Raw genomic sequence first — 22,169 nt, 5'->3', positions numbered from 1 at the left:
TAGTCCTCTGCCAGGGATACATTTCTAATAAGATGTGGAGATTTTCATTTTGATAAATGCGCAACATTAGAGGAGTTCTTTTTGTGACCGTAACATTTTCCCTTTGCATGTGATATTTATTGAAGATATCTGCTATATCCAACTGAGCTGAACTGATCCACCATATGCTATGTCTGTGGAATGTCATTTACAAATGTACCCACTCGTGGATTAAAGTCAAGATTGCGTGGAAACTTTACTGAGATATTCTTTGTACAGGATATTGAAGTCAAGAAAACCATTTCTCAATCTATTCTACTGGTGTCTTGTTCTTTATGCTGTAGCCAGTACCTCAATCTTAGCACACATATAATGTTACTGCTAGCGCTATTCATGTGATACTGTAAATTATCAAAGAACGCAACTCCAATTCAGGGCTGGCTGAAGTGGAGACTAATCTGCCATCTGAAACTTATTAAATTAAGCCGAGAAAACTTTTAAAAAATACGCAACCGTCCTACGATATGAACTAGTTTTAGTTGATGGATGCTGTTTTGAATGTCTGCCTTTTGCTCTCTTAAACCACATAAAGATTTGATTTGCTTCCTATGAGCTTTCTGATTTCACAAATACAGGGGCTCTAAAACAAGTTGAACTTCATGGCAACATTCCCGCCGCCTCCGGGTTCACCTCCTCCAGGACGACCTTGAACACCTGACGCGCGTCTCCGCCCTTAGTGCCCACGGCGTCCAGCAGTGCGCATGCGCGGTCCTGGGGCGTGGTGAGGGCCCTGATGACGTCACACTCCTCCGTACTGAGGACCTCCATGGCCTGCAGGAGGTCCAGGAGCGGCTCCACGTGCCTCAGGGCCTGCACCAGCTCAGGACGGTGCCTGGTCAGCTGGTCCGCCCTGTCCTGTGGCCCATCGGGACGCTGTGTGGCCATCAGCATGTCCGCTCTACGGGAGTCAGCCTCCCTCAGGACCGACTGGAACACCGGAAGTGCGTCACCTTCCTTCCTCCCCACGGTGTCCAGCAGTGCGCGTGCGCCATCCTGGGGCGTGTCTGCTGCACGGGGGTCAGCCTCCCCCAGGACCGACTGGATGCCGCAGGCCTGCAGGAAGGCATTGTGGGATTCCTCCCAGTATCTGGACGCCACGAGCTCCCGCTTGAACCTGGCGGCTTTCTCGAACTCAGAGTCGCTGTGCTGGAGGACGTCCACGATTCTCTTTGCCCACCTCTCGACATCAGCGGCAACATGGCGGTCGTTCACGCTGGTCTCCACGATGACGTTCCTGTGCTCTGCGCTGAGTTTCCCCTCATCAATCAGGTCGGTGATCATGTCTGCCAGGCCGGTTTGGTTGGAGATGAGGACGGGGATGCCTGCGGCGATGGCCTCCAGGCCGACCAGCCCAAATGGCTCGGAGCGGGATGGCATCAGGACCAGGTGGGCCGTCATCATGTCGTCCCTGATGTCCTCCTGGGTCCCGTACGGTAACAGGGTTGGGTTCAGGTCGGGACTGTTCAGGGCGTCTTCCAGGATCTTCTGGCTTGTCTCAAAGTCGTCCTCGTTGATGCCGCGGACACACCACCGGGAGTTCTTGATTATTTTCACCACATCCCTCATGGACTCTCCCACGAGGTCATGACCTTTCAGCTTCTCCACCTTCCTCACCCTGCCGATGGACAGGACGACCTTCTGTCGTCCCCCGGGTCTCACTTTGGCTGACAGGAACAGCTCAGATGGCTTCGGGAGGAAGATGTGGTGACTCTGAGGTTCCTTCCCTCCCCTGTACTTGTTGTCAAAGTGGTCAAAGATCCGTCTACCCACAGAGAAAGCTGCCTTTGCCTTGTCGACTTTATCAAGCATATCCTTCTCTTTCTCCCGTGCTTTCATGGCCACCCGCCCTCCCTTGTAGTACTCTGTATCTTCGGGTATGACGTGGGTGAACATCATGAGGTCTGCCTCTGGATAGCGTTTATCCTTGATGTCTCGTGCCGCCGTATCTGTGATGTCGGCGTGGCCGATGATGCAGGTGACGTCCTGAGGGAGGTTTGGGAAGTGGTGCAAGTGGTAGTGGGTCAGCCAGTCTAGAGTTGGCGCAGTCGTCAGGCCTGATGGGTCTGGCTGTATCAGGATGACGCCGTCTCTGTCTGCTGCCTTCTGGTCTTCTTTGGGTACATTAAGCTGTAGGACTGTGGCGTACACGACTGCCTTGCCCTCCAGGGTTTGGCCAGCCTCGCAGTTGACGGTAGAAACTCCCCCCTTGGAAGTTCCATACTCGTCGCTGATCAACAAGATTACGGGTTCTCTGGGACCTGCAGACAGGCGATAATAAAGACTGTATTGATCATGAAAAGTTATTCTGCAAGAAAATTACGATACGTACATGGAAACACATAGGTTTGACCATCTACACCTGTAGAAATTTGAAACTTACATGATACGTTCTACGTTTTCAGTGGCCATACTCTTACTTTGCTGGTTTCAAACCCTTCTAAATAACATATAAGAACAATGGTTATATGCTTACAACATTACCTAATGTGACTGTTCGGCTATCGGGGAATAGTTATTATAACTATTCCCCGATAGCCGATCATTAGCCATGCATTCATGTGATTACCTTGACGAATCATAGGAACATCGGTACTGCTTTCTTGTGGAGTCTTGATTTTTGGCTGAGGTGTCTGTGGCATTAGACGACTGTCTTCCTCTTCGCTTCCGCTCTCTCTTGTCGGCTCTACATCTGTAAAGCCTTCTGGCAGTTGTTCACCATTGTCGATAGCTGCTCTTTCTTTGCTGTTTCTCCGTTGTTCAGGGTCTCCTCTGGACCTATCCTTGGGGTAACGCAATGACTTATCCTCGTCCTTTCTGCACTGCAGGTCACTGACCTGTTCCGTGAACCCGAGGGAGGGATGGACGATTGTACCGCCCTCTGCTGCTGCCTTGCTGATCTCCTCCTTGCCGTAGGAGTAGAATTCCTCCCTGTGTTCCTTCAGTGCGCGAGCGCTGAGCACCTTCTCTTCTGTGCCTGTTCCTGGGCTGCACTCATCCAGCACATCAGCGATGATGTTCTCCAGCTGCTGCAGCATCTTGCCGCACTGCACCTTGTCACCCTGCGCACTCCGGACACAGATGTTGACTGCACGGCCGTCCGGAGAGAGTTTGATCAGACCTTCCACATTCCTGTCCACACACTTGGCGCCATCTCTCCACAGCAGCGGGCGATTCTCCTGCTCCCTCATCAGGCGGGACTGCACTCGGGGGAAGAACCCGGAGGAGAACATGTCAGTGGAGTCGGCACACTGGACTTGCTTCCCAAAGTAGACCGCCTTTGTTGGCTCAGATGTTGGTTTCCAAACCTCGGCATGTATGGTTTGTTTCATCAGCCCTGGGAAGATGAAGGTCTGTCCGTCATAGGAGTGGCAGAGCTGGAACTCTTGCAGCAGGGTGACGAGGAGATCCACGTCAGCAACGTCTTGGAAGACGCGCTGGATCTCCTCCCTGGTGACGTAGTCTTCGCTTGTTCTCTCTGGGCGGAGGATGGGGAAGTTGACTGGAGCCATCATTGGACCGAAGATGTCTGTGCAGAGCCAGTTGGGCTTCAGGACAATGATGGGATCAGAAGCAGTCGAACAGGTGAAGATGACCTTTAAAACAAAAGATTATTCATTTATTCATCAAGTAAATTCCGTTAGTTGCAGGCTAGTAGGTCAAATCAAATTAAAACACAGATTCATAGTGTAACGATTTAATTGAAGACTTGTATTTTATGATGTGCACAAAAACTACAGGATCTGCTTTTTAATTTTTTTTTTATATTCAGACGTTTTTCCTACCTCCCCCAGATGGTTCAGAAATCGTGTAGACTTCCGCAGGAAGTCCTCATCCACATGTGGGTCGATCTCTTTGACTGCGTCCACGTAGTCTGGCCACCTCAGTACAGGGCACTTCGGGCTGCACTTCGTCTGGCACCAGCTGGGCAGCCGTTGGGTGATTTTTGAACACAGTCTGGGCATCTGGCGTTGGTGCTGTGCAAGTTGTAAATGCAAATACATGACTGGTCATTTATTGCAAATGTTGGCAATGCTTTGTCTCGTATCAGCTGCTAAACTATCATAACACACTTACCTCTAACATGGCCTTCTTCATCTTAGCCAGCAGCTCCTTGAGTCGGTCCATCTCAGGTGTTCGCGTCTTCTTACAGTTCATCACGAAGACTTCGTCTGAGATACGGAGGAGATCTTTGAACTCCGCTTTCATCAACTGCAGGAGATGAGCAGCTTGGCGCTGTCCTGAACGTTATGAGCAAAGCGAAACGTAAATGAGTCTTTTAGTCTACAAATGCCATTATGCTAAATATTTTACAGGTTTGTGCATTTATCACACTGCATACGTAGCACTGCATAATGCATTGGTAAAGTATACACATTGCTTTGCTTATAACATGAAGTTGGATATGTAGTCTTGGATACCCTACTCACCACTTGTGGGTGACACTTTGTCGGCATGGCTGGCCACTAAGATGACGTCACGCTGCCGGTTTGGGTTGCAGGATTTGATGAAACTCAGCCACCGGTGGACCTGGAGCCGAACATTCAACAACTGATGTACATGCTTGTATAGAACTTTTCTGGACAAATGATGAGAACATTTCGATAACATGGACCTGGAGCCAAATATTCGACAAATTTACATGGTTGCCTGACCTGCTTTTTTTACTTTTTATTTTATTTATTTATTTTTGACCTGTTTTGGACAAATGATATGAGAACATTAAAAATATTCCATTAAAAAATAGGCCTTGCAGGTCAACATCAATTGCTTATTATATCGTACAATTCACAATTCCTTATTTTTTGCAGATTTAAAAAAAATCAGTTTAATGCTCAAGTGCTGTTTACGTCTTGTTCTTTGGTGTCGTCCATGATGTTGTACAGCACAATGGAGATGGTGTTCTCTGCATCCATGAACATGCTGTGGGTTACCGCGTACTCCGACTGCCCAGCAAAATCCCACAGGCTGACCTCCCCCACCCCTGGAATATGGAACGTCCCAACATCCACCCCTGGGGTGGGGTCGTGAAGCTCCTCGGCTGACGACGTGTAAGTCCAACCTTGGAGATGTGCAGACACCCAGCCCTGTTGGACAGCATTAGATTTAAATTATTAGATTTTAACATCAATATAAAAAATTCTGTCCTATCAGCCTGAGAAATCGTATCTATTTGATGTATTTTTCTCTTGAAACGAGTTTGGTAGGATTTATGGAACAAGCGAAAGGGTTCCTACTTACCCTTTGAAGACTTTCTGCAAGTGTGGACTTTCCCGCTTTCCCCATCCCGAACAAGGACACCTTACACCTGTCGGTCTTCACTCCGCCAGACTTCTGCAGCAACTCGCTGTACAACTTCTCTTTGATCACTTCCTTTTCCCGATTCTTGTGGCAGGTAGGAAAACCAAACGCAGAGTAAGCCTCAAAATTGGCGATATTATCAATGGTTTATTTGCATTAAAACACAACAACATTGTCCCAAAAATGGCAGCCAGAGGCTGAATTGACATTGGGGCATCACATTATTAGTATATATATAAAATGTCATATTAAGCGATTAAAATAGAAATAAGCCATTACATAAAATGTATATAAAATATTGTCAACAACGTTTCAAGTGTAAATTAATATCGTAGCAGATAACAAAACAGACGAGATAACAAAATATTGATCAACAGGTTCGAGCAATAATACGGATAGCAACACAGTCCCAACTATTTATCAGTTTTCTTTGCTAGCACAGCAGTTACATCCTGATTAACCGGAAACTTAGAGGAGTAAAGACACACAGATCCATGAGAATATTGTTCACCTTTAGGACACGCAGAGTCTCCTTGCCGTGCGCCACATCAGAAGGTGTCCGTCCGTCCTGTACAGGGAGGCATCAGAAATCTGTCACTCTCCATGTGTAACCAGCAATGTCCAATGTCCGGTATAACCGCCTTTCGGTGTAGCACACCGGCTTCTGTACCTGTATAGCCGGTATAACCGCCCTTTGGCGTAACACAGTCCAGCTTATGTATCTGTATAGCCGGTATAACCGCCCTTCGGCGTAACACACCAGCTTCGTGTTCATGCCTGTTTCCTAACATGGGCACAAAGCTTTTGATGCACAAGCATTTTTTAAAAAATTCACATGGACAAACGTGTGTACGTATGGTATATGCATTATTTTTAATGTCATAAACATGCATGTAATCTATAGGGTCCATTTGAGCCAAGTGTGTATTACCTCATCCCTGGCCGTCACGTCTGCCCCATGACGGATCAGAAGCTCACAAGTCCCGGTGTGGCCCCGGGCAGCAGCCAGATGCAAGGGTGTTTCCTGGTCCTGTACAGGGGGGAAGGTTAGGGTCAGTAGGGATGGTTCAACACGGGCAGCAGGTATCGTATTGGTAAGAAGCAGTATGAGCTACATGTAAAGTTGTGTATGTCAACAAAAGTTCCTGAAACCCCTGCAATGGATCCGTCATACCTGATCAGGTATACTTTTATATTGATCTTATGCCGCATTCATGCCCTTTTCCTGTATTATCTGTCGCCTTAGTATTTGTCTATTTATGTTGTACCAAATGAGTACATAATCAGGTAATGTTTGTTATTGTTTCTATCTGCTCCACATCCATGTATATGTAATCTGTAGGGACCATTTGAGCTAAGTGTGTATTACCGAATCCCTGGCCGTCACGTCTGCCCCATGCCGAATCAGAAGCTCACAAGTCCCGGGGTGGCCCTCCACAGCAGCCTGATGCAAGGGTGTGTTCTGGGCCTGTACAGGGAGGAAGGTCAGGGTCAGTAGGGACGGGAAGTGACGTACACGTACATTTCCGCTCATCAACTTCAGGTGAGGTTTATGGGTTAAAAGAGGCTAATTTATGAATAAAGTTTGTGCATGTTCGGGTTGGTTCGATATTTCAGCAACACAACTGCTCCTGACTTCACGTTCCCGCCAGACTCGCCATTTACTTTAAGACTTTGGTATAATCTGAGTCTTATTTAAGCAGCCAATATAACCGCCGTTCGGCGTAAGACACCAGCTTAGCAAGCACGCCGCTGGCTATGTCACAGCGAGTAAGGTCGCACCTAAACCATGTATAGTATGATGTAATGCACTGTACAGTACATTTATGTAACTTAACTAACTTGTTACATTGAAGGTTGGATTGTGAAGTTTGTATTTACTGATTACTGGTACAGAAATGGGCATGTTTAAGGCTGTTTTTTTTAAGAAATAAGAAAAAACATCCTAGTTCTTTAATTGCCCTGGCGAAGGTATGTTTTTTATCATAGGCACAGAAGTGTGTAGTGTAGTAGACATGTAGTCAATGACATATCATGATCAAGTTCACATTCATGAATTTCTGGAGTTCATTTAAAACAAGTGTGTATTACCGTATCCCTGGCCGTCACGTCTGCCCCATGACGAATCAGAAGCTCACAAGTCCCGGTGTGGCCCCCCTCAGCAGCCAGATGCAAGGGTGTTTGCTGCTTCTGTACAGGAGGGAAGGTCAGGGTCAGTAGGGATGGGCTCAACATGAACAAGTTATCACGTGGGTAAGAAGCAGTATGTGTTACATCAACAGTATGGCTTTAAACCAGTTGTCACTTGTATCTCTGTACAACAGACGCCAGGAACTATGTACGAAGTTTGCTACTTCCATATCAAACTCAACGACCTTCTCTATCTGGCTTCCCCCAAAACGTGTGAGCCTTCATGGCAGGAACCTCAGATCCAAAAACCAGATAAAACAGTTTAAATGTAGGACGGAACGATATAGAAAGAGCACATTGCCGTTCTTAGTGGACCTGTTAAACGCCGAACAGCCCAAGACAGTCCTCGAGTAACACATGTATATTTATATTTATACTACTGACTGACTTTATAAAACTGACTTGTTTTTCTTAGAGAATATGATTTATAGCGCTGGAGTTAGAACTAATGCCGTTATCTTGCGCTGATTTTAACAGTTGTCCCTTGTGGTTGTTTGCCTAATGCTACGTTACCTAAGTTTCACTGAGTGGAGCTTTTTAACAATGTAATGTAAATCATACATCATTTCAGCCGATAATGGCTGCTACTGTATGTTTTGTACGATGTGTAGTTTGTATCGAAAACCATTCATTCAAAAGTTCCTGAAACTCCTGTTATATATATGGATCCGCCATATATATACCTGATCTGGTATGCTGTAAGTAATATTGATTTTATGCCACATTCATGCTTGTTTTCTGTTATCACCTATTTATGTAATCTGCAGGGTCCATTTGAAACAAGTGTGTATTACCTCATCCCTGGCCGTCACGTCTGCCCCATGACGGATCAGAAGCGCACAAGTCCCGGAGTCGCCCTTCACAGCAGCCAGATGCAAAGGTGTGTTCTGGGCCTGTACAGGGGGGAAGGTCAGGGTCAGTAGGGATGGGTTCAACACGGACAACAGTTATCATGTGGTTAAGAATCAGTATGGGCTGCAAGTTAAGTTGTGTATATCAACAAAAGTTCCTGAAACCCCTGCAATGGATCCGTCATACCTGATCAGGTATACTGTATATTATATTGATCGTTATGCCACATTCATGCCTGTTTCCTGTATCATCACATTGATCTTTGTCTATTTATGTTGTACCTATATATAATGAGTACCTAATCAGCTAATGTCTGTATTATTGTCTGTATCCCTGTTCCAAATCCATGTAATCTGTAGGGTCCATCTGAGACAAGTGTGTATTACCTCATCCCTGGCCGTCACGTCTGCCCCATGACGGATCAGAAGCTCACAAGTCCCGGTGCGGCCCTCAGCAGCAGCCCGATGCAAAGGTGTGTTCTGGGCCTGTACAGGGGGGAAGGTCAGGGTCAGTAGGGACGGGTTCAACACGGACCACAGGTATGACATGGGTAGGAAGCATTTAAGTTGCAGTTGGATACATCAACAATAGGTTCTTAAAAGTCCTGCTATGGACCCACCATACCTAATAATAAACTGAATAACTAATTAGGTACGCTGCTTATTGTATCGATATTATGCCACATGTATTATTGATAAAACTTGAAACTTACTGTAGGCTAGTTTTGTACTACCTTATATTTGTTTATTCATACTGTGCCTAGTCAGTATGTTTATACCATTTCCTATATCTCTGTTTCAAATCCATGTAATCTGTAGGGTCCAGTTGAAACAAGTGTGTATTACCTCATCCCTGGCCATCACGTCTGCCCCATGACGGATCAGAAGCTCACAAGTCCCGGTGCGGCCGTCAGCAGCCAGATGCAAGGGTGTGTACTGGTCCTGTACAGGTGGGAAGGTTAGGGTCAGTAGGGATGGGTTCAACACGAACAGCAGTTATTACGTGGGTAAGAAGCAGTATGAGGTGAAGTTCCGTCGATGACCAACAGGTCCTCAATAGGTTCTCAGCTACGAACCCGCCATTCCGTGACAGGTTCAAACGATTGATTTTTATTTTGATCAGAGAACATAAGCAATTTAAACGCGGGATAGGAGGCTACACTGAAGTTAAATCATTTATATCACAACACTAAAAAGTAACAGGTGAAGTAAAGAAAAAAAGAGGGAACAAACCTACGCGGGTTGAATATTTACCGGATTGATGTTCATGAAATCCAAGTAAAGTAGGATAAATCAAGGTAACGAGTGTAAAGTGAAAGTGACACTACAGATAGCTATTACCACCTCACACATGTGTAACAGAAGAGTGGCTAGTCGGCTCAAATCTCTTCGTGTCTCTTGATTCAAAACCTCTGAGTCTGAAGAGGACTAAATTGCACCTCTAGCGGCCCGCCCGATTGACCGGCTCTCGCTCTTGGCATCACTGATACGTCTGAATCAGAAACATCATTTTTTTTTTTATTATTCATCAAAACATACAGACATAACAAGGACAGTGTGACGCTGCACTCAAGTTAACAACTTATATTAACAGCGCCACACACAAAAAAGGTACAATTAACATTTAAATATACAAAGTTGACATGTGCGCCGTAGTCCCACCACCCCAAGACATTAAAATATTAAATTAAATGCTAACAGAGCTATTTGAAAGATAAGATTACATGGTAACCTCCTATATCTCATTGGCGAAAAAACATCCGCCAATCAGAGCTAGGAGGAGAATTTAGGCCCATTAACACTTACGTAGTATTTGGACTTCTATATCTAATTGACTGTTAGAAACAGTCAAGCAGAGCTAGAAGCGCTTGGTATCTCCAATGTAAACCTGGGTGAGTTGCATCGTTTTAAAGTTGTACATAGAGGGTAACAATGAGGAGCCTCTAAGAATAAAGTGCAGTTTAGCATTATCTGACATATTATTAAGGTTGACAAGATGACCAAGTAAATCTGCAAGATTGCCAAAAAGTTCCGATCTCTCATTATTGTATAATGGACAATGTAGCATGAAGTGTATGACAGATTCGCAACGACACCCGCATCTACAAGAGGCACTGGTAGAGAGTCCTCGGGTAAACAAACTGTGATTGAGAGAACAGGTGCCGATGCGGAGCCGAACAAGAAGGGCGCAGGTGTAACGGGGGCCACAATTGTGATGTGGGGGACAAAGGGGGCGTACTAATCTAATAAGGTGTTTTCGGAACAAGGAGTATCGTAAAGAACGAACTTCCAGGTCAAGTTCATTCCAATGACTTAAACAATAGGGTATAAAAGATCTACTAAACCTATTAGTAAATTGTAACGAAAGTCGAAAGTCGTTACTATTTCTTAAATTGTACAGAGTGGTTTGAGAAATTTCAGGGGGGATTAAGTCAAAAAGATATCTCCGTGTTAGGCCATTGACTATTTTATGAAATAAAAATAAGCGATGAAAATGCCGTCTGCTAGAAAGAGACTCCCAACCCAGTTCTTGACAAACAGATAAGTAAGACGAGCCTTTAACTGCTCCTGAGACGATAAGAGAACATTCATATTGGATTCTTTCAACAAGAGCGGAGTCTTCAGCAGTACAGCCATGCCAGATCACATCTGCATACTCCAAACAGGGACGGACAAACATCATTTTGAAATCCAGTTTCGAGGGTATCATAATCAATCCTTACTCAAACGTTTTTTGAGTTAATTCTATTCAGATTCAGTTACAATGATAGGTAATAGTGCTATCATTGTTTAGTCATGTGTCCTTTAATAAATACAACCTCCAAGGTGGTTAACATTTCATCGGGTAGAATCTAAATAGTTGCGTATCTGTAGGCGCGGCGTCAGAACAAATGTTATGTCTGAAATAGAAAGTTGTGGGCAAAACTTTCACTTTTTAAACTTCACATGGCACCTACTCACGTGTTTTTATCTTCCTGAATTTTCCAGAGAACATTTTCTTACCTTCCAGAGAACATTTTCTTACCTTCTCTTCCAGAGAACATTTTCTTACCTTTCTAAGACTGAGTGGAGAAACCTGACACAGAAACCACGAGTCACTTTGTCAGGGTTCAGGTCAGGAGAAGTCAGGACTGAGTTATTTCTACTTACCCGGTTCCTCGCCTCCAGGTCGGCACCGTGTTCGATCAGCAATGCCGCCACTTCAGTCTGCCCGGACCCGCTGGCCACATGCAGGGATGTCTGGTCAAGCTGGATAGAACAGCATTCGGAACGATAACAGGTTACAAAACGACTGTATGAGCCACACGTTTATAGAACATTATATCACTCAGAATGGAGATATTAGGGAAATATGACAAGGACACCACGAGTCATCCTGTCAGGGTTCAGGTCAGGAGAAGTCAGGACTGAGTTATTTCTACTTACCCAGCGGTCCCTCGCCTCCAGGTCGGCACCGTGTTCGATCAGCAATGCCGCCACTTCAGTCTGCCCGTGCTCGCTGGCCACATGCAGGGATGTCTGGTCACGCTGGACAGAACAACAGTTGGGACCGTAACCGGTTACAAAGCGGCTGTATAGGCCGTGCGTTTATAGAACATTATATCACTCAGAATGGAGACATGACAAGGGAACCACGAGTCACTCTGCAGGTTCAGGCCAGGAGAAGTCAGGACTGAGTTATTTCTACTTACCCAGTCCCTCGCCTCCAGGTCGGCACCGTGTTCGATCAGCAATGCCGCCACTTCAGTCTGCCTGCGCCAGCTGGCCACATGCAGGGATGTCTTGTTATGCTGGATAGAACAACAGTTGGGACGATAACCGGTTACAAAACGACTGCTTCAGCCATACGTTTATTGAACATTATAATTTCACTCAGAATGGAGATATTGTAGAAACTTGACAAGGGAATCACGAGTCACACTGTCATGGTTCAGGTCAGGAGAAGTCAGGACTGAGTTATTTCTACTTACCCAGTCCCGCGCCTCCAGGTCGGCACCGTGTTCGATCAGCAATGCCGCCACTTCAGTCTGCCCGGACCCGCTGGCCACATGCAGGGATGTCTGGTCATCCTGGATAGAACAACAGTTGGGACGATAACCGGTTACAAAGCGGCTGTATAGGCCGTGCGTTTACTCAAAATGACACATCCCGGGGACCTGACAGCTTTTCTTACCGAAAGAAGTATATGCAGGATGATAATTATCTAGTGTTGTTTGTTCTGTCCACCGCCTTATCAGAGCAATTTCATAGCTTTACTTTGATTGTCAAAACGGTTTACAATTCAGTTACGGATCATTTAAGCAATGAGTGTTCATCATATTAGATTTTTTTCAACATTTAAATAATACAGTAATTCAGCTTATAAGCAAAATGGCTTATATCAACGGCGCCACTTAATAAAAATTTGATAAATCTAACGGAAATATGTAACAGGAAAATTAATGTCTGATACAGATACAGAGCTGGACAAATGAACAACAGTAACAAGGTTGGACTACGAGTCTGTAACCTTGTATGAACTAACAGTTTGCTTACCCATAGTCGCCATGTCCTCGTGACCCTGATGTCCACCCCAGCGTCCAGCCCCCTCCTCACAGTCTGCACGTCACCAAACTCCACAGCCGTGAAGAACGTGTCCAGGTCCATCTTCTCACTACCTGCTGGGGGTGACATGGCAGTTCAGCAAGCTTACAGTGGACAACGTACTTGGTCTATACACATATTAACTAACGTTTGCAATGATAGTGTATGTATGTTTAAGTATCATAATTCGGGATTTAACCGACGTTTTCACTATCAGAGTTCAAACTTATCTTTAAAACTTCCTAAAGTCCGATTAGAATCTGGCCGAAGAGAGTTTGCGTATAAGGGAGCATTTGCCTGGAACGGCCTACCTGCCACAGTTAGAGTGGCCACGTCTTACCTGTCGTTTAAGAAGCTTTTGAAGCAACACTGCTGACCTCTGACCTCCTGACCTTGGCCTGGCTTAACGACACTGATTTACGATAAACGATTTTGTTTTGACGCTTGGTTATTTTGTAAATTTATGTATTATTATTATATTGTTTAATGTGTTGGTTTCATTGTTTTCATGTGTCACTTGTTACTGGGCATTCCTGGAAAGCAGTGGTTTTAAATAGCCCTGAGGTTTCTATCCAGTTTAAATAAAACAGAAATAAAAATAAATAAATAAATAAATAAATAAAGAGTTTCTTAAATGTAAATATGTTTTAGAGCATTTGCTAACTACTTCATTTAGCTTCTCACGTTGTAATCATATTAATCGGATAACTAACTCCAAAAATAAAATTGAAATTGTTTATATGACAAAAATGGAATAAAATTCTCATTAACAAGCGAATGGAAATAAAGCTGAACAGCATCCTGCATTTAGCATAATAATAGGTCCGGTACTAGTTCATCAAGACGCGGTATCCTTGCAGGCATGTAAGCAAGGCATGGCAAGATAGATCAACCGGTTGTCTTTTCAACAGCGCCCTTTGCGGTGGGTTTGTAAATTGCACCAGCTAAAGTAGCTTCCATAGCATCTCTACTGCGCCCTGTGTTTTCATTTTCTGGACTTTCTGACATGCGCTGTTTTCGGATGCCACAATATCGAAATGGGCCCTTATTTCAACAACAACTGTCTTCTATAGTACCAACAGTAAAGGCTACTATGGAGGCTATTAATAAAGGCCTTGAATGTATGAGTGTACAGGGACACATTGTCGCTTGTAGGTCCTAGTACTCGCTACAACAACAACAGCAACACGGTCTTAACTTTGCTAGTCACCATTGTACCGGGGAGGCAGAAAATGTAAAACTATGATACCTTATCACGTATAGGTGGCGACACTTAACTGGACGCCTCATTCTTTTCGAACCTTACAAAGTGACGTAGTTTTGTTACTCAATCAGGTATATCAGACGTCACATGTCAAACCTTGACTGTTAAGGAAGACAGAGAACTGAGTTGATCTGGTTTATTTGATCACACTCATAAGATAAACCATCGCGGCACAAGCGCTGAATTGGAGTGTACTTCACAAGACAAAAGTATTAACGCAGCGTAATATGTACATGAAGAAAGACGTACGCCGGGGTCTATGTTCGAGTTCCTAAGCTTCCTGCCACGTGAATCGCCACGACTTAAAACTTAGAAGCAGCCAAGTGAGGGTCCTAGACTACAGTAGGGATTTGACAAGCTTTAGGAGGTGGTTTAACGTCTTTAATACATACAAACATACATACATACATACATACATACATACATACATACATACATACATACATGCATACATACATACATACATGCGGGGATGGAGGGGAGGGTGGTAAAACCACACGTCAGGAGGGCAGACATGTAATCATCTGACATGTTTGCACCTTACCTTCAGCCATAGTGAATCAGGCAGCTGTTCCTGGGATCCCTGGTGTTGGTCAATCCGCCAAATTGAACCAGAAGAGCGAAAATCCCAACATGGCGGACAGAGTACCACCTTGGCAGTAAACAGAGACACCATTGTACCGACGACAAAACAGGTTTAACCAGGTATAACCGGAAACCGTGACCCCCGGTGACCCGCCCCGTGTTTGTCGCCCATTGAACCGGCATATTCAGGTTTACACGGGTTGTTCTAAACTCCAGCCATGCATGGTGGATCAGGTGCCTGTTAACGGGGTCCATGCATGGTGGATCAGGTACCTGCTAACGGGGTCCATGCATGGTGGATCAGGTACCTGTTAACGGGGTCCATGCATGGTGGATCAGGTACCTGCTAACGGGGTCCATGCATGGTGGATAAGGTGTTAACGGGGTCCATGCATGGTGGATAAGGTACCTGTTAACGGGGTCCATGCATGGTGTTGTTTATCCGCTGAGTTAAGCGTGTCACTGGAGACGGGGAAGAGCCAAACTTTACACTTATATAATGCACAGGTTGATCCTTTATAACAACACTTTGACGGTATTTGTCGTCCAACTCTGAGTTGTTAAAATCACTACGTGCCGTGACACGCGCGCGCAGGGAAAGGTAAAATAGCGGTGGAACAGAGAAAACCACACAGAGAGAACTCTCAGACTCGCGCTTTTTAGTTGGGCTCGTCCAATTTTGTACCGGTCTGCTAAATGTATTAAGGTTATCGTCATATTTCACGGTGCGGGCGTTACAGTTAATCAGGCTTACGGCCAGTCGTGCATACATGTCACTTATCGGCCATGTCAAACCAAAACAGGAGGTTCGTTTTATAACTCCCCGAAAAATGACGGTTAAAGTCACTTTCCTGATGCGTGTTTTCGTTGCAACAAATACCAAACATGTTTGTTTCTTTGGTAAATAAGAAGTAATAATAAATCCCCCCCCCCTCTCGTTAAGACCGAGACATCCAGCATCGTTTCACCTGCGGTATGCTAATTGTTAGCAAAAATACCAAAACACCACCAGCTGTATTCAATATTCTTTGACCAACCATATGATATACCTGCCCTATGTTGTTGTTGTTGATGTTGTTTTTTTTTGGGGGGGGGGATGAGGATGTCGTTCACAAAATCAAGTCAGCGTCGCCTCAACGACAGACGGAAACGAGAGGCATTGTGAAGCTGTTTTTAAACTTTTGAGCCATTTGGCCTTTGCTTACCCAAACGAAGTACAGAAACGGCTTTATTTGAATTTCACAGGTTTATTGTATTCAATCCGTCACCATCTGTTATACATGGTGCACTGAAGTTAGCTGAAATGCTAGATGAAAGCATTATTCACATGATGTCATTTCACTGTGCCATTATTGTATCTGCCACTCATACCACGATCTCAACACAATTTACATCAATTCAGCCTCAGAATGTCAAAACGTTCCCATCCTTTGTGACTGACAAGTTTACCTGACAGCAAAATGAAAAAAAAAATAAAGCAGATTGCAGAAGACATCTATACAATGTAATCGGTAATGTTATAGATGACAATTTGATAATACACGTCACAGTGTTCTATGGGAATGTACTCACTAGTCAGTCATTTACAATATTGAATCAGAAAAACATAATTTGTCACATTGTCATCAGCCTGTTGTTCTTATTGTTGTGCTCTAGACCACTGAGAATGTTTCTAAAGAAGCCATTTGGTAAAATACAAAGAATTATGAGAAACTTGGTAAATTTTACAATCAGCTTACTGTACTGCTTTTTATCTGTATTGTTATCTACCTGCATTGTAGAGAGTAGCTTTGCACCAATGATTATACCAGTATCCAAACATTATATCAATATCCAAAGATATACCAGTATCCAAAGATTATATCAGTATCAAAGATTATATCAGTATCCATGCCACAATTTGCAAAAAAGAAGCCCTGTTACTTAGGTTTTAACAAAGATCGGAAAAAGTCCTAGAAGTTAAACATGAATATATCAGTATTACACAATTTCCTATGCCATATGTCAAATGTAGCTGGTAATCACCAGTACCTTTAGTTACTAGTAGTTTAAGTTTAAACGTTTGTTATCAATTGAGGAACAATTGGGCTGTAGCCTTTATCTTGATACAAAATTAGTATTCTTCAATCTTATTCAAACATACACAGCCAAGGCTAGGCCATTGTTATCCGTATGACATGGCTGCCACCAAGCCGCACAGAGCTAAAATGTAGGTTGGCATTCTTGCCCCCACGAGCAAAGTTCCAATAGGAACATCTCACACCACCATCTCTGCCAGATGCGGGGTGACCTCCTCCAGGGCTTCCCTGAGCACCTGACGCGCAGCCGCGCCCTTCCGCCGAACGATGTCCAGCAGCTCCCTTGCCTTGTCATGAGGTGTTCTCTTGGCCCTGATGATGCCGCATTCCTCTTCACTGATGTGGCCACGCGACAGGAGATGGTTCAGGATTGTCTCCACGGCGTAGGATGACGTCAGGTCCCGGATCAGCCCTGGCCGGTTCCTGATGAGCGGGTCGTCTTCTTCACACAGCAGAGCTCCGGCGCCATCTTGGACCATCGCAGCAGCATGCGGGTTTACCTCTTCCAGGACTGCCGTGAACTCGCGACGTGCACGCTCGCCCTTTCTTCCCACGATGTCCAACAGTTCCCTCGCCTTGTCCTGGGGGGTTTCCTTTGCCCTGATGCGGTCGGGTTCGTCGTCACCGAGAATGCCACATGCCAGGAGGCGGTCCAGGATTGGCTCCACGTGTCGCAAGGCCTGGACCAGCTCTGGGCGGTTCCTGGTGAGCGGATCCTCATGCTCTCTACACAGCAGGTCACTGACCTGTTCCGTGAACCCGAGGGAGGGATGGACGATTGTACCGCCCTCTGCTGCTGCCTTGCTGATCTCCTCCTTGCCATAGGAGTAGAATTCCTCCCTGTGTTCCTTCAGTGCACGAGCGCTGAGCACCTTCTCTTCTGTGCCTGTTCCTGGGCTGCACTCATCCAGCACATCAGCGATGATGTTCTCCAGCTGCTGCAGCATTTTGCCGCACTGCGCCTTGTCACCCTGCGCACTCCGGACACAGATGTTGGCTGCACGGCCGTCCGGAGAGAGTTTGATCAGACCTTCCACATTCCTGTCCACACACTTGGCGCCATCTCTCCACAGCAGCGGGCGATTCTCCTGCTCCCTCATCAGGCGGGTCTGCACTCGGGGGAAGAACCCGGAGGAGAACATGTCGGTTGAGTCGGCACACTGGACTTGCTTCCCAAAGTAGACAACCTTTGGCTCTTGAGTTGGTTGCCAAACCTGGCCAGGCATGGTTTGCGTCAGCAGTCCTGGGAAGATGAAGGTCTGTCCGTCATAGGAGTGGCAGAGCTGGAACTCGTGCAGCAGGGTGATGAGGAGATCCACGTCAGCAACGTCTTGAAAGACGCGCTGGATCTCCTCCCTGGTGACATACATGTAGTCATCGCTCTTCGGGCGACTTCTCCTGAGGTGGATACTGAACGTCTTCGGCGCCATGGTCGGGCCGAAGACGTCTGTGCAGAGCCAGTTGGGCTTCAGGACAATGATGGGATCAGAAGAACTCGGACAGGTGAAGATGATCTTTAAAACAAAAGGTTAATTATTCCACATGAAATCAATTCCATTTTAGGCAGTAGGTCGGTGCAAACTGGACAACCAAATTATACAAAATCCAATGATTTAATTTAAGCGTTGGATGTATGTCGTGTACAGACTTTTGTTAAGTTTTAAGACTACAGGAACTGCTTCTTTGTTTTTATGGTCAAAAGCTTCTCACAAGTTGGGATTTATCTATTAGTTATTCGTACAACGGCCTGGGTAGCCCATGGCAACTAGTCGTAGACAGGGGCAGCCCTGAGAGAAAATAGAATAGTTTAGGTATACGTATACATACATACAAATACAATAAGGTACACAGTCCAAAAAAACATGTAGGGATAGCCTACCTCCCCCAGATGGTCCAGAAATCGTGTAGACTCCCGCAGGAAGTCCTCATCCACATGTGGGTCGATCTCTTTGACTGCGTCCACGTAGTCTGGCCACCTCAGTACAGGGCACTTCGGGCTGCACTTCGTCTGGCACCACTTGGGCAGCCGCTTGATGATCTTTGCGCACAGTTTGGGCATCTGGCGTTGGTGCTGTGCAAGTCGTAAATGCAAGTCCATGACTGGTCATTTATTTTAAATGTGGTCAAAATAATGCATTATCAAATATCACCAGCTAAACTATCAAAATACAACCTTCTGCACTATTATTACACACTTACCTCTAACATGGCCTTCTTCATCTTAGCCAGTAGTTTCTTGAGTCGGTCCATCTCAGGTGTTCGCGTCTCCTTGCAGTTCATCAGGAAGACTTCGTCTGAGATACGGAGGTGATCTTGAAATTCCGCTTTCATCAACTGCAGAAGGTGAGCGGCTTGACGTTGTCCTGGATGTTTTGAGCAAAGCGAAACATAGATGAGGATTGGCACGGATCATAATATTGCATTTAATATAGGGGTACAAATACATGTACATGCTTAATCTTTTACAGGTTACATGTTTAATGCATTCAGCACACAGCATACATATCACTCCATAATGTATCATACGTATACACATTGCTTTGCTTCGTTCACTTATAACATGGATTTATTGGAATACCGTACTTACCACTTGTGGGTGGCACTTTGTCGGCATGGCTGGCCACTAAGATGACGTCAGGCTGCCGGTTTGGGTTGGAGGATTTGATGAAACTCAGCCACCGGTGGACCTGGAGCCGAACAATTAACAGCTAATTGACATGGTTGCCTAGACCGGCTATGAAGAAATGATATGAGAACATGTTAAAAACATTCCATTAAACTGACCTTGAGATCATATCATATTGTACAATGAACAATTGTGTATGGTCATTTATGCAGATTAAAGTTTAATTCTGAAGTACTGTTTACGTCTTGTTCTTGGGTGTCGTCCATGATGTTGTACAGCACAATGGAGATGGTGTTCTCTGCATCCATGAACATGCTGTGGGTTACCGCGTACTCCGCCTGCCCAGCAAAATCCCACAGGCTGACCTCCCCCACCCCTGGAATATGGAACGTCCCAACGTCCACCCCTGGGGTGGGGTCGTGAGGCTCCTCGGCTGACGACGATTTTCTCAGTCCTTGGAGCAGTGCTGGCACGGTGCCCTGTTGGAAAGACGTTACCTAATTAACTCTGACGTCTTAACTGAAATTTGCTATCTATTAGACTAAGAAATCTACTATTAATTAAATTGAGTTTTCTCTTGAAACGAGATCGGCAGGACTTATGGAACAAGGGAAGTTCCTACTTACCCTTTGAAAACTTATCTTGAGTGTGGACTTTCCCGCTTTCTCCATCCCAAACAACGACACCTTACACCTGTCGGTCTTCACTCCGCCAGACTTCTGCAGCAACTCGCTGTGCAACTTCTCTTTGATCACTTCCTTTGGCAGATTTTGGTTGGAGGTAAAACAAAGAGAGCGTAAGTACATAATAAGCGTCCCAACTATTCATAAGTTTTCTTTGCTAGCACCAGCAGTTACATCCTGATTAACCCAAAACTTAGAGGTGTAAAGACACTCCTCTTGTCACAGATCCATGAGAATATTGTTTACCTTCAGTAGACGCCGAGTCTCCTCATCGCGCGTTAGATCAGAAGGTGTCCGTCCGTCCTGTGCAGGGAGACATCACAGAAATGCGTCACTCTCCATGTGCAACCAGCAATGTCTAACGATGACACCAAAACAATCATGGCTTAATCAAATATCGGTGCGACTTGTGAACGGCTGTTATTGTAAGTTATACTCTAAGTTATGTAAGTTAAATATTAACATCATGTGCATATATTGTTATAAATTATGAAAATAATAACCTAATCTGCATAAATAATGGGAAAATTTCATACTTGATGAATTACTTGTAGCCCCAAACCATGCACAGCAATAGTGCAACCTAGCAATGTCTAACGATGACACGAAACTATCAAGGCTTGGTCAAATATTGGACAGGTGCGACTTGTGAACGGCTGATATTGCAAGTTACACTCTCCCCGTCCTCACTTCTGGGCTAACAATAAGCGGGGGATTACGGTCTGATCGGCAGTAGTATGGCGGAGGTTACTCATGTTGAAGGTGGGGGTCCGCTACTGGAGCATTCCCGTGTCTGACCACATACAAGCATCCCTCCTGAGCACTCAATGTACCACCTCGTGTTGCATCGGAGAAAACCGGCGAGGGAATTAGGATCTTAAATCATTTTTAAGATGTGGTGTGCGTCTGTATAAAAAGCCTGCATATGCGCCATTCGGCTATCTGACACTAAATACATGTAGCACCCAATCTTAGAACAGTGTAATACGATATACAATATACATTCGTTGCAGGAAGCTGTTCCTGACCATTGTTGTACATAATAGGATACATCTGATTATTGTTGATCATCTTGGAAAGTGGAACATTAAGGAATATAAATTATGCAAATTAAGTTAGATGTCAGTATCGTGTTATCATGCATATATTATGCTATAAATCATGCAAATAAGCACCTGATTAGCATAAGAGCCAAGCCAAGGAGGAGCATAACCAATGCGGAAACGATATGTTTTCTTATTGCTTCATCACTTGTAGCCCCCAAACCATGTTCAGTATAGTGCAATAATAACATGAAGAAGTTTGTATTTTCCAACTACTGGTGAAGAATTGCCGTCGGCGTGTTTATGACGGTTTCTTGATAATGAAAAAATGCGCACAAATCAAAGCTGTTTGTATGCAGAGGTAAACTTTTGGTACAGAACTCACGAGGGGCGTGTTTGGGAATAACGCTGAACACATAAAACATGCACAAATGCCAGCTCACGCAAATGTCATGTTTTTTTCTCTCATAGGAACAGAAGTGTGCATACATATAATTAATACATCATTATCAAAGCCACATCCATGTAATCTGTAGGGTCCAGTTGAAACAAGTGTGTATTACCTTATCCCTGGCCGTCACGTCTGCCCCATGACGAATCAGAAGCTCACAAGTCCCGGTGTGGCCCTGGTAAGCAGCCCAATGCAAAGGTGTGCGCTGGTACTGTACAGGGAGGAAGGTCAGGGTCAGTAGGAATGGGTTCATCACGGACAACAGTTATCACGTGGGTAAGCTACAGTATGGGCTACATGTAAAGTTGTGTTAAGGAGGTTATAACCTGCTTGGTTGTGTATACATCAATAAAAGTTCCTGAAACTCCTGTTATGGATCTCTCATACCTGATCTGATCAGGTATACTGTATGTTGTATTGATTTTATGCCACATTTATGCCTGTTTTCTGTATTATCTCCTTAGATATGTCAATTTA

General features: G+C 44.9%; 2 protein-coding genes across 2 annotated transcripts in view; both read right to left on the bottom strand.

The window, feature by feature from the left end:
* Window positions 1-218: 218 nt before the first annotated feature.
* LOC109479344 overlaps window positions 219-22,169 on the bottom strand; it is a 100,520-nt gene continuing 78,569 nt past the window's right edge. The window contains exons 17-30 of the mRNA XM_019781295.1: window positions 21,805-21,903; window positions 9,225-9,320; window positions 8,766-8,864; window positions 7,429-7,527; window positions 6,707-6,805; window positions 6,269-6,367; window positions 5,849-5,905; window positions 5,278-5,421; window positions 4,887-5,123; window positions 4,467-4,566; window positions 4,114-4,277; window positions 3,822-4,013; window positions 2,606-3,632; window positions 219-2,297 (exon numbers count right to left, since the gene is read on the bottom strand). Coding sequence (XP_019636854.1) covers window positions 637-2,297; window positions 2,606-3,632; window positions 3,822-4,013; window positions 4,114-4,277; window positions 4,467-4,566; window positions 4,887-5,123; window positions 5,278-5,421; window positions 5,849-5,905; window positions 6,269-6,367; window positions 6,707-6,805; window positions 7,429-7,527; window positions 8,766-8,864; window positions 9,225-9,320; window positions 21,805-21,903 — 4,173 coding nt within the window. The 3' untranslated portion in view covers window positions 219-636. The remainder of the gene's footprint in view (window positions 2,298-2,605; window positions 3,633-3,821; window positions 4,014-4,113; window positions 4,278-4,466; window positions 4,567-4,886; window positions 5,124-5,277; window positions 5,422-5,848; window positions 5,906-6,268; window positions 6,368-6,706; window positions 6,806-7,428; window positions 7,528-8,765; window positions 8,865-9,224; window positions 9,321-21,804; window positions 21,904-22,169) is intronic.
* LOC109479386 (death-associated protein kinase 1-like) lies at window positions 16,865-20,273 on the bottom strand. The gene is made up of 5 exons (XM_019781344.1): window positions 20,142-20,273; window positions 19,758-19,994; window positions 19,477-19,576; window positions 19,089-19,252; window positions 16,865-18,403 (listed from the first exon to the last, which is right to left on the bottom strand). The coding sequence occupies exons 1-5, from the start codon at window positions 20,184-20,186 to the stop codon at window positions 17,069-17,071; spliced, it is 1,881 nt and encodes a 626-aa protein (XP_019636903.1). The 5' UTR covers window positions 20,187-20,273; the 3' UTR covers window positions 16,865-17,068.

This window comes from Branchiostoma belcheri, unplaced genomic scaffold (assembly GCF_001625305.1).
Source record: "Branchiostoma belcheri isolate BF01 breed outbred unplaced genomic scaffold, Haploidv18h27 scaffold48, whole genome shotgun sequence".
Classification (NCBI taxonomy): Eukaryota; Metazoa; Chordata; class Leptocardii; order Amphioxiformes; family Branchiostomatidae; genus Branchiostoma; species Branchiostoma belcheri.
The sequence above is the reverse complement of the archived record's forward strand: the minus strand, read 5'-3'. Positions and strand labels throughout refer to the sequence as shown.